Source organism: Kryptolebias marmoratus, linkage group LG7 (assembly GCF_001649575.2).
Source record: "Kryptolebias marmoratus isolate JLee-2015 linkage group LG7, ASM164957v2, whole genome shotgun sequence".
Classification (NCBI taxonomy): Eukaryota; Metazoa; Chordata; class Actinopteri; order Cyprinodontiformes; family Rivulidae; genus Kryptolebias; species Kryptolebias marmoratus.
This window is the reverse complement of record NC_051436.1, coordinates 16,538,795-16,555,011: the sequence shown is the minus strand read 5'-3', so window position 1 is coordinate 16,555,011 and position 16,217 is coordinate 16,538,795. Positions and strand designations below refer to the sequence as shown.

Here is a 16,217-nt window from a genome sequence, read left to right as displayed (position 1 = left end):
TTGCTCACAATAGCTGCTAGGATCAACAAGTTTAGTAACTCCTAAGGTCAAAGGGCAACAGTGTTTTTGCTCATGGCTGTGTGCAGGTGTGCATTCATTTGCTGTATCAGCAAAATATCTCATCAACCACCAGACTGAATTCTAATGAAACTCTCAGAAAGTATTTATTGGATGTATATCTATGACTGAATAACTTTTGGGGTTAACCCGATTCAAGATGGCCGCCACAGCCAACCCACCTTAGAAAACACAAAAATTCCTGTAATGCAGCCAATTTTTCAGCTATTGTGCTAAAATTCAGCATGGTAGTAGTTGAGCATCATCCTCAACATATACTTTGAACTCTACGTATTGTACATCTCTGCTTAAAACCTTGACCTTAATTGTTGGAGTAAATTTTGGTTGTCTGTCAGCAAAATATCTCATTAACCACAGGACAGAGTGTTGCACGCAAGTATGACCCCGTGTAAGGAGACAAGGAGACCAGAGCTGGAAGTGTTGGACATGGAAAGGAAGCTCATTTGGGAAAAAAAAACACTATTTGAATTATTCAAAACTTTGAAAAGCATTTACCTACTTCTCTCCTCTCTGTCTGCTGGCAGGAAAGCAAACCCATCTCGTTTGTTTGTTTCATGGATAAACAGGAACGTAAGAGCGAGGATTTGGGTTTCTCTCGGCAGGCATCCCCTTACCGAAACGGTGCTTCTGTCTGCAGGCAACTCATCCACCTCCTTTCATGCCAGAGTTTGACACTAAGGTTGTTTTCTGGTGAAAAATGCAAATGCAAATGGTGTTTAGTGTGAGCTCGTGTGATGCTTTGAGACTTCATGAGATCTGTTAGCGCTCAGAGGATGTGTTGTCGGTGACTCTCAGGTACTGCCACGTAGAATTTTAACTCATTATCTACAGAATTTACTGTGTTACAGCTATTTGTGCATTAGTTAATGAAAATTAGTTGTGGCGGTCATATTGAATTGGACTGACTCCAAACAGTAATTAGTTGTAGAGGTACATATAATTATTATTATATTAAAGTTTCATTAAAATCCATCAAGTGGTTCATGAGATATTTTGCTAACAGACAAGCTGGTTTGACTCTAACACTTAAAGCAAACGTTTCAGACAAAGACGTCCCACAATGAGTGGCATTTAGAATATGTGCTGTGAACGACTCTCAGCTACTACCACACCAAATCTGAACACAATGTTTGTAAAACTGAGTGAGTTAGCAGCATGTTTGAGTTTTCTAAGCTCAGTTGACTGAGGCGGCCATCTTGAATTGGATTGGATCCAAAAGGTCCCCTTACAAAAAAATCCCACGAAAATCACATGTGACTTTCACATGTGATCACATGTGATCACATGTGAATCATATGGGAATCACATGTGAAAACGTGACTTTTGGGGGGATTATGTGAATCACATGTGAAAAATGGGAATCACATGTGGAAATATGTGATTTTTGGGGGGATTATGTGAACCACGTGGAAAATGGGAATCACATGTGATCACATGTGAATTTCGTGGGATTTTTTTGTAAGGGTCATCAGTTGTAGACGTACATCCAGTGATTACTTCCTGAAAGTGACCTTCAATTTTGTCAACTGGTTGGTGTGATATTTTGTTAACAGGGACACACAAACACCATTAGCACCCATCAAGTAAAAAAAATAAATAAAAAACACAAAGACCACAGTTCTCAGTGTATATTTATTCATTAAAACCTAACTAGTACATACTAGTGCTATTTGCTAAATCAGTTAACAGAGTCTCGGAGGGAGTTCACTCGTTTCAGCACCAGCAGGCGCGATCCTTCTCAGTAATTCATAATTAAATGCACGTCTAAATAATTTACCGGAGTCCCTCTGGAGTCACCCCTGAGTGTGTCGCTAAGATAAAGTAGCCCATAGGTCTAACATTCGCACACTGCTTAAACATTAATGGATTCAAGTGCAGAAGGGGACAAAGTCTGTTTCCACAACGGTTCGTCTCAGCCGCAGAATGATTGACAAAAAAAATGCTGTTCTGAGGTAGAAACGTCGGCGGCAACAGTGTTGAAATAAAACGCCACCATGGGGTTGGTTAAAGCCTTGTTTCCACAGCTATGTGGTCAAGAAAACTGCCTAATTATATATATATATATATATATATATATATATATGTATGAATTATATATATATATGAGTTTTTAAGGTGAAGAAATTCCATCTCGATTAAATCGAAACGTCTCTGCAGCAACGGAATTACAGCAACAAAACAAGACTATTAGGGCAAAAACGAAAAGCGAGTTCAATCTGCTTCAGTCGTAGTCGGTTTTGATAAACACGTTAAAGGGGCAGTCTGGTCATGTCTAATAGTTATCAACAGTTGGAACCTTGTCAGTTGGGACATTGGTCAATTCGTCATTCAAGCTAGGCTAATGGCTAACCAAACACAGGCCTATTAGAAATCTTTTCCCATGTTTTTCCTCATAAGCACTATACCGGTACAGAACGCTACATTAGCTAACACTGCACCGCTACACTTTTGCATGACAGCGTTGGCTTGGTTTGTCACTGTTTTTTTTTTTCATCCAAACATGCCGCCATTCAACAGTGTAGGGGTTAAATGTTAGCTAACAGGGTGTTCTTTAACAACGATATGTTGGTTTTGTAAAAGGAGTTGTTTCATAAGCCTGAAAAAACTACAAGAAACCAACCCTGGCTTAGCTAGCTGTTAGCTTAGCCTGTTAGCTTAGGCTAAACGAAGGCTTCTGCCACTTTCACTCTGTATCTGATGTCACGGCTGACAGGGTGCTAGTTATTAATAACTATTTGGCAGAACATCACTTCATAAAGGACCAGACTATTGCTTTAGAAGACATTGTCTTACTACGGAAGCCAAGACAGGACACGCTTAGAATTTTCTTTTCCTGATGTTTTCTAAAGATAATGACTCGCTTACTCGTTATTTTAAGATACGTATGCTTGATTCCTTAAGACAAGTGATTAATATTTTTTGTTTTATTTCACCTTCGAAATTTTGTTTTCTTGCAATAAAGCTAGAATTTTTTTTTAAGTCACGGTCAAAATTTCATCAGATATCAGGACAGTCACGCTGCTACCAAAAAAAGGATGAAACAAGCTTAGTTATCTTAGTTAGTTATGGCTGTTCCAGGCTTCCGTACTTTACATAACATCCGATCATGTTCATTTAAAACCAGCATTGGCTAAATGCAGCTGTACAGTTTAAAAAATTTGTTTCAATATCAAGCAAGCAGTTTGTAGCCTGTGTGGAAACGTATTAAAGAAAAATCTACAACAGTGGCCATAATTTGTCCAAAGTAAATTCCAGGGGAGAAAAAACAAAAAAACGACCTTTGGCTTCACTCAGTGGCGGGAACTTTCTGGGCTTTTCATCGAAACAACTGGACTGGCAGGTGGATTACATATGAGCATGCATGTGCAAATGAGGTGCTGATTAAAAAAAATAGAGAGATAAACCATTTTGCATTAGCTTTAAAGTGCACCATAACAGCATTTATCCCAACCATTCACCGCTCATCAATAACATCACAGCTTCCCCTTCCAGTCATTCTCTCGTGTGCAAGTGATCACAGGTAAATGTGCAGGTTTCAATTTATAAATTTCTAACGTTAGACATCAAGATCTATACATGTTAATAACACAGTGGTAATGTCACGTGCAAGGGTTCGCTAAAAATGTGACTGTCAACGTCACTGAAAAAAAAACATGGCAGACAAACCCCGCTTCCCCACATTTCATCTTCATCCACTTGGACAGTTACGGTGGATTTTCAGCACCGGAAAACTCCTGAAAGTTTACCACGCAGGGATGGCTTTCCTTGAGCTCCAGCTGTTCCAAGTGCTTCAGTTTCTGTTGAAGGTAGAAAATGTCGGGATCCGAACTGAACAGGAAGCCGAACGTGACGACGGAAGATGGGTCGGTTTCGATCCCTTTGTAGGTCACATAATGCCCGACGAGTTGAAGGGATAGCCTCGTCATTTCTGAAGTGGTGTTCTTGTCAAATAGTTATCAATAGTTAGCATCTTATCAGTCATGGAGAACGGAGTGTGGGGAAAATGGCGGAAGTCTTAGTCTAGGCTAGGCTAATGGCTAGCCAAACCGGGGGTCCCGTTTTTTAAAATTGTTTTTCACGCTTAACAAAACAAATTTTCTCAAAAATAATAGAAACCTCTGCACATTTTGCATGACGCCAATTGTTAGTTTGTTGCAGTTTTCTCAACAGAACAGCGTCCACGTTACGATGCACGTGTTGGCGCCCTGAGCACCAACGTACCCAGCGGCGCTGAGAGGCTGTTGAATGCATCCATCTGCTCGGAACTCAGGAAACGACTCAACTAACTGGGAACCCCGATCGGGGCGGACTGATACGTTCAGCAGCCTCGGCACCACTGGCGTATGCATTCTGTTTACGCAAGGCACACGTCGGTTTGCGCGGTGAGATGGACGTTCTTCAGTTGAGGAAACGACAACAGACTAAATAAGTGGTGTTGTGAAAAAGCATTGAGGTTTAATATTAGCTAATCTAATGTCTTCCTGGAGGAAGACTTTTGCCCTTTTTTTCATACTCTGAGCTCTACAATAAGCTACCATTGATAACTATTTGACAGAACACGACTCCAAAAATAACCAAACTATCTCCTTCAAAAAGGTGACAAAAAATAAATGTATAAATGAACATTTTGCTCAGTTTTGACAATTACATATTTGACAGAAAACCTGTATTCTGATCAGATGGAATATTTATAATACTCTATTTCAACAACAATCAAAAGTATCTTTTATCTAGCTAGCCAGAGGTGTAAAGGTACTTGTAAATCAGTACAAGTACCTCAGTTCTGAGGTCAGGATTCAAAATGTTTTCCTTTGCTTTGACGTAAAGTTTATGTTCTTAAACTTTTTGACCCGCAAAATAAAAAGTTGCAGAGATTTGTGACCACAACTGTTGTTGGTTGAATAATACAAACATTGGAAAAATTACCAAAGAGCTTCAACCATTATCTTATTTTTCATTCATGTATAACTATTGTTTTGCCTCATTCTAACAGTTATGGCTAAAAAATGCTACTGACAAGTACTTTTAAAATCAATTTAATTTCTGTAAATATTCTGAAGATCCCACATTTGGTGTTTCAAGACCGCAGCCTTGTGAACCACTGCTGTAGAGTACTTTAGATGGCGTCTCCTTATAAATATATATATATATATATATATTATGCTGTGGCAGTTAGAGAAAAAGCGAAGGGAAAAAAAAATGTCCCTGACATCGGTACTGTGGCAGTTCGGTACAACTAGAAGGACCGTTACACCTCCGCAGCTAACTGACTGTTAGCGAGCAAAGCTAACAATCCTCTTCCAGCTTCTCTAAGTGCATTTTGTTTCCCACCTGAATGACGAAAAATAAACGTGAGCTAATTTGAAATGGACACAGCTAAACGCTGCCTTTACACAACAAAAGGAGACCTCTACGGTTCAGACCTGGCATCAGAACAGACAAAAGACGAACTCGGATAAGATGTGAGCTGACAGCACAAAAACAGTAGTAGTAATATGGCCGAGCCTCGTGTCATGCGGTTATTTAAAAAAAAGCTTCTAAACTAACCTCAGCGGCTAATTTGGATAATACGACAGCATCAGATTTTACCACTGTTATGTTCAAGTTATGGCAGTAAACTTCCATTCCTCTAAAGCAATAAAAACAACTTGACAATACGAGTCAGAAGGTCAGTAACCAACACTACCATTGCTACTGATCTGGTAATAAACCAACATCCACTTTATGTGTTTTAATACACAGACAATGGTTGATTCAGTTAGCAGCAGTGTTAGGTTCCTGTCAGAACCCCTTCACACTGGATGATGACTGGCTTCAGACTACAGAACCTATTAAAATGGTAAATGGCCTGCACTTGTATAGCGCTTTATCTAGTCCAAGGACCCCAAAGCGCTTTACACTATATTCATTCACACACTGATGGTCGTAAACTACATTGTAGCCACAGCTGACAGAAGTGAGACTGCCATCACACCGGCACCACGGGGACTTCTGACCAGGTGAAGGCAGGTGAAGTGTCTTGCCCAAGGACACAATGGCTGAGACAGACATTGCGGGGGCTTGAACCGGCAACCTTCCGATTAAAGGACAAACCCCTACCTCCTGAGCCACTGCTGCCTGAAAAGACAGCGGGGATTGCGGCAAAATTGGAAAAGCTCCTTTCGGTGTGAAGTCAGTCATGAGGCTATAAACCTGGTCAGGAGGCTTCCAAACGGTAAGAAAATAAATCAGCACTAATACTGCTGCTACGTATCAGTGGGACGTGATGGTGTTGTAGCCAAGGAATGAGGTCAGTCTTGCTTTAAAGGGATAGTCCAGTCATTTTTGAAGTGATGTTCTGTCAAATAGTTATCAATAGTCAGCACCTTATCAGCTGCTGCGTCACTCACAGAGCGCAGGGTGTGGAGGAAAGTCTTCCCCAGGCTAAGCTAATGCCCTAGCCATTAGCTTAGCCTGAGCTAGGTTAATGGCTAGCCAATGCCCTAGCCATTAGCTTAGCCTGAGCTAGGTTAATGGGTAGTTAATGCCCTAGCCATTAGATTAGCCTGAGCTAGGTTAATTGCTAGCCAATGCCCTAGCCATTAGCTTAGCCTGAGCTAGGTTAATGGCTAGCCAATGCCCTAGCCATTAGCTTAGCCTGAGCTAGGCTAATGGCTAGCCAATACCCTAGTCATTAGCCTAGCTAAAGAAGTTTTGCTCAGAACCCTCCACATACTAACACAAAATATCACACAGAATGGGGAGCCCACTGCATTCGTAATCTGAGCCTGAGAGCCTCTCTAAAACTCTGCACAGTTATCCACATTCTGGCTGATTTTTTTATTTTTTAAATTTTTTTAAGCGAGGCTGTCATCCAGTGTGAATGGGACCTACTGAAGTCATGGCCATGTTCTTACCCGCCACTTTTCCCAACTTTCCACTTTGTTGTCGGGAGTTGCTGTATATCACATGACACGACCAAGCTCAGTGAAGAGCAGCAGTAGTTTCGCTGTCCTAGATTTGTCTTTGTTCACAACACAGCCTTTCATGCTGACACTCAGCTCAGACAGTTTGGTTTTCCAACGATAGATCTGCTGACATTAGCTGTTAGCAAAAAAATAAAAAATACAACATATCATTTTCCCGTGTAGCAGAAAGCTACAGTTGCCCTTTTCTGGCTGACCAAACTGGCATCGCATTTTCTACCGCAGCTTAAAGCAGCATGACCCTTATCTGTGTGGATCAACTCAACGAGCGTGCAAAACCGCACAAGCAGCAGATGCATTCAAAAGCACCGTGGATGAGTTTCACATCGTAATAGAACCCGATAACTTATCAGCAGGACATCATAACAGGATTCAAAATCTTAATGCATCCTTTTCGGTTTCAAAGTTAGCATGGCTTTAAAAGACAGGGCTAGTCTGACCGGCCCTCTGAAAGTGCTTATCTGTAAGACTCGTAATGAGGTCTCAGCTGTCTCTGCTGTTGTTTATAAGGCTACCCCCACCCCCTTGTTTTCCGCCGCAGGGCTCGAGTAAGAGGAAATGAGACTGCCTGCGACTGTTCCTGAAAGTCGTAGAAGGAGAAGGTACGTTAACAGAGGTCATAATGGGGGATTCGTTCAGCTTGAGACAACGGGATTTGACTAAAGTCACGGCGACGGCTGTTTTAAAAAAGGACAAAGGTCGGAGTCTCTGAATCACATCGCCGAGAGGTTACAGCGATCTGTTCCTGCAGGTAGCGAGCTCATTCTCTGTTCTGAAGAGAACAGCCTGGAGAGGTAGTTATTATCCTCCCCAGAGTCCGACATCATGTTGGAACATGTTGGAGCAGCTCTGAGGGGGGGGGGACCTGGTTAGGACTCTCAGGATCCATTCAACCAGACAGCGTCCCAGTCATGAGACCAGAACATAATCCTTTCATGTCCTCTTGTTCCAAATGTATCCGTATGAAAGCTTGACAACGGGCCCAAATGGGGTTAAAATGTATTAGTTGTGAAACCACAAGGGGGCAAATATCTTTTCATGTGCGCCTCCTACAGTGGCATGGCTCTGTAAGCGTGTGCAAATTGTCCGTCACAGTCATCGTGACCGAGACAGGAAGTTCTGCGATTATCGTTTCTTCAGGTGTTTGCCGGGGTGCTCCTTCTCTATTTGGTCTCTCTGGGGCCCGTAGATCTGGTTCGCGTGCCAGGAGAACCACGTGATGATGGAGACGATGGTGGTCTGGAGCAGGAGCATCACCCCATAGGTGGAGGCGACGGTCGGTCCGGGCAGGCGGGAGGAGCGGCTGGGGGGCAGCAGGAAGTCCGGGTTGAGCAGGATGGCCCTCACCTCGGCCTGGATCATACGAAGCTCGTCGAGGATGGACAGGAACGTGCAGCAGTGGAACCACTGGTGGCTGTGGCCCCAGATGTCGAAGCGGCCCGGGGCCAGCCGCTCGGGGAGCTTGCTGATGTTGAACATGGCCGACACCAGCAGCCACAGCGAGTGGCGGAGGAAGAAACCGGGCATCGGGGCGGACGCGGCGAAGGAGGACGAGGTGCGGGAGTAAGGGGACCTGGTGAGGAGGCGGTAGAAGACCGGCGTGGAGGAGATGAGGAACGGGAGGAGGAACACCAGGGTTCGGATGATATAGCGGTGCTCCCTCCACCTCTGGCGAGTATTGCAGCAAGACAAGACGCAAATGATGGCTATGACGCAGGCGCACGGGATGTAGAAGGTCTCGAAGAAGCGGTAGAATGTCAGGGCGCCCTCATGCTCGTGGCTCAAGCCTAACCGGGAGCCGTTGAGGTTTCCTTTCTCCACTATGCCTGCCTGAGGGTGGATGTAGTAGTAGTATGCCAGCGACGAACCAACTGTGTAGGCGCTGATTGTGCCATAATCCACGAAGAAGCACACCTCCCTCACTACCAGGGACATGGAGTTCAGCAGGTGGGCCATGCTGCTGGCCATCAGCAGACAGAACACCCCGATGAAGTAGGTCCACAGCGGGTAGAAGAACGGGGCGTCGGCGTCCGGCACGCCGTCCCACCTGAACGCCTCCACGAAATAGTAGGCAAAGACGAAGACGGGCAGGAAGTGCGTCCAGAAGTTGCCCGTCTCGTTGGTGGGCCGGAAGGCGGACCGTATGCAGTCCCTCAGGCTGTAGTTCGGGAAGCGGTAGCCGCTCAGGATGAAGCTCTCGGTGACCCGAGCCGGCACGTCCGTGTGACTCAGGAGCGGCAGCGTCTGACCGCAGTTCAGAAGCATGGCGACGGCTGATTGGCGGCGTCCTCGGAGCTGCCGGTCACAGCACGGCGGTCGCTGCCACACAGTTCGTCCCTCGGGAGCGCGCAGGGGGTGTCCCAAATCCAAACGAAGCCCTCAGCCTCATTGATTCCAGCCTCCAACGCAGCGTGGGCATCCAGTCCTGCAACGCAGCGAGAGAGAGAACGACAGCGGGAGAGCGTTGTACTCGTAACACTCTGTCCTATTGCTTAGTTCTTTTATTTCTTCTTCTTCTTTTGCTTTCCTCTTTGACCAGATGATTACGGCAGGTCAGCAAAAGATCTGCTCCTACTCATTTGCATAGAACTTCTGCTTCTAGTTTAGTCTTTTGCACATTCACCGGTCCTGTTATGCATAGTTGTGCAGCAGCAAATGAACACGAAGGTCCCTTATCAGTGTTCAACAGGGTCTGAGCAGAGCATCAGTCTGATGTGTCCAAACTGCAGCGATGTCCCGGAGACGTGTCCTTTAAGCTCTGCGGTATGTAGGTCATGTTGGCCATTATGGCAGCCTTCTATTCCTCCTGTCGTCCCGGGTCCTGGAGCCTGTATCCACGGTCGGCTGTCGGTTCATTCAGCCGGCTCGTCGCTGCAGGGAGAAACAGACCCCATGGGTGCAGGAGAGAAGACGCTGGCTGTGTGGTCCTTTTTTTCTTGTTTTTTTGTTTTAAGGCAAGGTCATGTCTGAGAGTCGGCCTCTCAGTCCTGCTCAGAGGGTTTTAAGTCCCGGCTGACACTCTGACAGGAGCGCGCAGCCCCGCGAGCCTCACCGCAGCCGGCATTTCAGCGGAGCTCAGAGGGGGAAGCGGCTGCCGCTCTGTCAGGTACCGCCGTCAAGCTGCAAACACCCGGGCGCGCCGCGCTTCCTGTTCGGGCGTTTCAAAGTAAAACGCGCGCGGTGTGACGTAACACACATGCGGAAGGTCACGACTGTGGACCCTCGCCAAGACTATTCGAGGCCTAGAGTTGATCCTCTTATGTTGGGGGAGGAAGGAAGGGTGCCTCTTTTAGTGAAACCTCGAAAACAAAGATAAGCATGAGGTCGTGGAAAATGTCCCCCTCGAAACGTTTGCCGTGAATGACTCTCGGCTACCACCACACTACGTTTTCGCTCAGTATTTGAAAACCGACTGAGCTGATGTTGATGAGCTGTGGCGGCCATCTTGACCTGGACTGACTCCAAAAGTAAATCAGCTGTGGACGTACATCCAGTGATTACTCCCTGAAGGTTTCACTGAAATATGCCCAGTGCTTCGTGAGATATTTTGCTAACAGACAAACAGGAGTTGACTCCAGCAGTCAGTGCTAAACGATCTTGCGCAGTAAGTAACACCTGAGACGTGTGTTGGGACTCATTCTTAGCTACAAATTTTACCAAGGTGTCTGCAGAAGTTCCAAAGTTAAGTAAATAAAACCAAACCTGCCCCGTGACTTTGTCTGGTGACATGCCCACAGAAAATGTCTCCATGACTCTTTTTTTTTCAAGAAAATATTGAAAATATTTAATTCTGACCCCTGTGAAATCGAGTTTGGCCCCCTTCTACAGTCTGAAAGGATTCAGGACTCAGACAGCTGAGAGGCCAGGAGGTTGGGTCTGAGGCAAAAGCTTCTTTTCTTAAAAATAAAATAGTAAATTGACTATATTTATATAGCCTCTTTCTAGCCAACCAGGCTACTAAAAAGTGCTTTACAACCCAATCTGCCCTCATTTCCCCCACCACACGCACATTCATACAGTGCTCTATAAAATCTCTACAAAGTTAATCTGAATAAATTATCTTATTGAGACTAATCAGTGTTTTAGATCACATTATACACTGATGGGGCACATCAGAGGTAATGAGGGGTTCAGTGTCTTGCCCAGGGACACTTCAACATGTGACTCCTGCCAGGAATCGAACCTCCAACTCACTTATTGGAGGATGACTGCTCTAACCACTGATCCACGGTTGCCTAAATCAAATCACTGTCCTGTCCCGTCCTGCAGACAGAGGGTCTGATTGTGTCCCTGTTCCCAACACGTCCTCCAGACTGAGATCACAGAATATTACAAAGTGTCACAAGGTCACGTTTTTCTCAAGCTTTGATTAAAACAGTTCAACACATATGAACAGAGCGTTCTCGCCTTACAGCGATCTGATCTAAAACTCAGTGAGCGATAAGCACTGTCTTTACACTGCAGTTGTTGTAATCATACGAAGATGGTGGCAGTTTTTATCTCCAGTTTTTTTTCAGTCATATTCTTAGCTTCAAAAACCGTGGAGAGATAATAATGACACCAAGAATCACGTCGCAGCACACGGTGCATGGCTTCAGCGGCCACGTTTTATTTTGAAAAGCGGTGTCGCCTCAGCTTCCGGTCTGGCTGTAGCTCGCTGCGTGCCTCGAGGCGGCTCGACAGAGCACCGAAGTAGTTGAGAGATTTCTTTATTAGGCTGCATTGCCCCTCTCTCCCCCCTCCCCTCTCCCTCTCGTCTCGTGCAGCTGAGGTGTGCTGTCAGCGTGCACGAGGCGGGCAGGACGAGACCGCGGGAAGGAGAAGATGAAAGCGGAGCTCGCGCCGCGCCGCCCGCCGGTCCCTTTATCAGCTCAGATAGTACAGCCCGGCCATGTTAAGTAATCCCGTTATAGCACAGGCACACACACACACACACACACACGAATAATATCACAATAATAATATCACAACCCTTATATATACACACACACATATATATATTTAAAAATATAGCCTATAACAAAAACTGCCCTATAATTCAGTCCAGCAGCAGACAGATGTTCATGGACAAACTGGATCACAAAAGGATTATGTAAAAAAACAACCTTATATAAACGAATCATATAAGCTGGAAGTAAAGAAGCAGAACAAAAGTAATAAAAATACCTGAATAAATGAACTAATATGAGAATAACAGAATAACAAACACAGGATCAAGGGTATATGGAAGATATTAAATGATGTAATCAGAACTGGTTCTATTAGAACAAAATCTCCAGAATATTTTGTTGATGATGAAAGCACTGGAGGATATGAATGGTGTGGTTAATGGATTTAACAATTGTTTTTGTAAAAGTGGGACCAAAAGGATCCAAAAGGATTGTGTCAAATCCATCATCGATTGATCTGAAACCAGTAACAAACAGAAATGATAGAAACGGTCAGTTAATGTAAAAATAACATCTACAGACTGGAATGGAGTTAACGTGACTTCAGTCAACAAAGGGACTGATGCCATCGTACATCCATTGACTTAATTTATCATTCAGATCATTTCCACATCAGGTGAAAACTGCTGAAGTTATTCTAATATTTAAAGCTGGTGATTACAGGCTGGCATCATTACTCTGCCTGTTCTGTAAAAAACTAGAAAACCTTCATTCAGGGGTTTGCTGCCTTCATCAAAAACACAACATACTGACAAATTGTCAGTAAGGCTTTAGAGAAAACGGATAAACATCAGTGACATTAATGCAGCAAACTGAGGAAGTTTTCAGAGGCAGTGGCAGCAAAAACGCTGCAGTTGTTTTTTTTGTCGTTGCATAAACTGCAAAGGTGCAGAGTTAGTGGAGTGGTGCCAAACTGGCTAAGAAAGTTACGTTCAAAACAGAAAAGAGTTTGTTCAAATCTGTGATCACAGATCATTACTGAAAAACATTCATGCTGTAAATGTTAGCTTTATTTGCTAAAAAAAAAAAGGGAAAAACCCCTGGTTCTGATTGAAGTCCGTTTCATTTCCTTTAAAAACATTTGATTTAGCCGTTCCATCTTCTTGTCTTTTCATTTGGGCCGGTTTATTTATAGGTCATCTCAGGGCACCTCACTGAGAAGGTGACTTAAATTAAAGTGTTCTATGTGAAAGTTACGAAGAGCTAATATCTACCCTGCTGTACTCTTTGAACAGCCTCACTTTGGAGAAACTGATGAGCTAGTGGCTAGTCTGTCTGAATTACAATTTTCAAACAGCACAGATAGGTACATGCATTAGACGAGCCAGGCAAAAACAAAAGAAAAAGTCATGTTTTCGATGATTTCTGATCTAATATGGCTCAGTATTCACCTAAAAAAAAAACATGTTCTTTGAAGGACAGGTTCTTATAATTGTGACAATTAATAGTAAAACACTGGACTCCTTTGCTGAGTTTAGGTTTTATTTTTCCTCAGAAATCCACGCTCTGTTGCCAGTAAACTACGAATGCCACGTAGCACCTACCAAGATGGCGGCGCAGCATCTCGCCTCGTTGGCGCAGACAGCACTGCGGTGAGCTTTTCTACTTCGGTAGCGGCCATGGCATCGCGCTCGTCTTCTCGCTGCGCCCTGAAGCAGGTTGAGGAGAGCCGTACCGTGGTGGGAACAGAGCAAGGCGAGGGCGAGGGAGGGTATGTCGTGACCCAAAGGTGTAGCCGGGTCACGGTTACCTTCACACTAAAGAAGTTTTTTTTTTTAATCCAGCCACGTTCTAATAGGTCGTAGCAGCCTCTTCATGCCGTGTGTCAGGGGCGTTACTGGGATGCAGTGGGATAAACGACCACAGATATCCAGTCAAACGTTTGTTTTATTGATGATTATGTTCTATTTCACTGAAAGATCAAGGAAGCTAATGTCGTGATGAAGCAGATAGCTTGCGAGCATCGTTAGTAATCCACTGACTCCTTCAAAGTAAGGCGCAGTCTTTGAATGCCTCCCTCTTGTTTTACGCCTAAAGCTCCAATTAAACGCAGAAGCTGTGTTCGTGTGCAAACATGACAACAAATATGCAGCAAGTCAGTCACTTGACTGGTCATGTTTCAGAGGGGAAATCTAGCTTGTCATTTCTAATAATCCACACCCACTTGTGCTCCATCTGATAACAGTCACACACGCTTCCTCTTCACTCTTACCTTGAAGGTTAAAAACTGTCGTGGCTGGAAAAGGACAGCAGAATGACTGACTGCCTTTAGCTGCGTATTTACCGCGGACAGGCAAGACAACGTCGCTGGAATGGCTCAAAGTAAATGAAATGTGTAAAACCCACATGCGAAACAGAATAAGGGGGTTGGGAAATATAGGATAAAGATATGAGGAACTGATCGAAAATGTTCGACGCAGAGCTGTCAGAACATGTTAGGCTTTACAGGAAGAGCTTCAGGCGACTCGTTGTGTGCACGGCTTAGCATGAGGACACCTGAAACCTAAAGCTGCCTGAATGTTCAAGTAGGGAGCAGGGCTGGTGGAAGAGCTCAGTCCAAAGAAGGTGAAGATAAAACTGAGAAAGGAATCTAAGTTGTAAACTTTTAAGCAGCTCAGGATTGCTCCGGCTTTGATAGAACAGAGTCAAGTTGGAACTCCACACCGAAAAGCTGTAGCCAAACAGCAGCTCTGCCAGCCAAGTCTCATGGTACTAATAACAGTCAGTTTGGCACACCAGTGCTCAGGGTTCAGCATCTGCTTGGAAACCCCTCGTCTTCACAGTGAAAGCCCACCTCAGAGCTGCTCTGAGCCAGACAAAAGCAGTTAACAGCAGAGGAAGGGGGGCACCGAAAGAACACCCAGTACCCAGGCAGTGAGTCGAGCTCCGGCAAAGGAAGGAACTGAGATATGGATAACAAAGAGCAAAGAGAAGTCAAGGTAGAAAGAAAGAACAAACCCTGTGGTCGGCAGCTGGCATGTGTCAACAAGAGGCGAACAATGTGTGGAAATAGCTCACATTTCACCATAAAGACGGAGCTGTTTGTTTGTCTTTGAGCCAGCAGTACGTGTGGTAGAGTTCTCCGGTACATCAAATATGAGTTCCTGAAAGTACTGATAGTGTGAACCGGTCACATGCATTACTTTGTACTTCTGCACCGATGCCTGGAAATATTTAGCAACATCAATACAGAACTGAACAGATGTTAGCAGCTAAAATGGTAACAAATGTATGTATATATATATATATAGTGTTTGGTGGATGCCGTCCACTTTCATTGGCCCTCCTATCGATAACCTCAGCTCCTGAGTGTTTTTGTTTTTTGTCGTCGATTTTAACTTAGTGTTTTAATACAGAATTTAATAAATTGCTTTTCTGAATCTGGACTCCTGTCTCTGATGTCATGAATATTTGTATAACCACAAACTTGTGTCCCTGAAGAAGGGGTAATATTCTCTGGGTGAAATTCCCAGGGTGGAGTTGTTGAGCGGCTTCCTTTTGGGGTGTGAGGACTTATAATATTCATCGGCCCCGTTCAGAGTCGCCACAGAGTTATAGTCATCTCTGTGTTGGCTGATGTTGCTGTGGCAGCCATCTTAAATTGAACCGACTCCAAAAGTCAATCAGTTGTAGATGCACACGCAAGGATTAGTTTCTGGAAGTGTCATTAAAATCTACTCAGAGAATTGGCTTGAAATGGCTTCAGATGTGCTGGAGACAAACAGGATGGACTCCAGCAGTCATTGGTAAAGTTTTTAAGCAAAGATCAGTAAGTAGCACGAGGAGTATGTGGTTTGGATGACTCTCGGCTACAAACACACCTAACTTTAGCACAATGTATGTAAAACTGACTGAACTGTAGCCATTTTTTGTGTTTGCTAAGGTCAGTTGGCTGTGGCGGCCATCTTGTGTTGTGTTGGCTCCAAACGTTAATCACTTCTAAAGGTGCATCCAGTGAACGGGTCTTATGAGTTTCAATAAAACCTGTTCAGTGGTTCAGTGCATATTTTGCTCTCAGACAGACAGAGTTGAGTCCAACTAGTTATTGGCTTTTGGAAACCGTTGTGGCACATTTAAACTAAAACCAGGAAGATAGAGCACATAACACCAGTTTTAAAGTCCCTACACTGGCTCCCTGTAGCTCAAAGAATAGACTTTAAAATACTGTTGTTAGTTTATAAATCACTGAACGGTTTAGCACCACAATACATTAAAGATCTGTTAT

The 16,217-nt window shown here is 44.3% G+C and overlaps 1 protein-coding gene across 1 annotated transcript; it reads right to left on the bottom strand.

Moving 5' to 3' along the window:
• Positions 1–1,696: 1,696 nt before the first annotated feature.
• paqr9 (progestin and adipoQ receptor family member 9) lies at positions 1,697–10,168 on the bottom strand. Its single transcript, XM_017430251.3, has one exon. The coding sequence runs from the start codon at positions 9,306–9,308 to the stop codon at positions 8,169–8,171; it is 1,140 nt and encodes a 379-aa protein (XP_017285740.1). The 5' UTR covers positions 9,309–10,168; the 3' UTR covers positions 1,697–8,168.
• Positions 10,169–16,217: the final 6,049 nt, after the last annotated feature.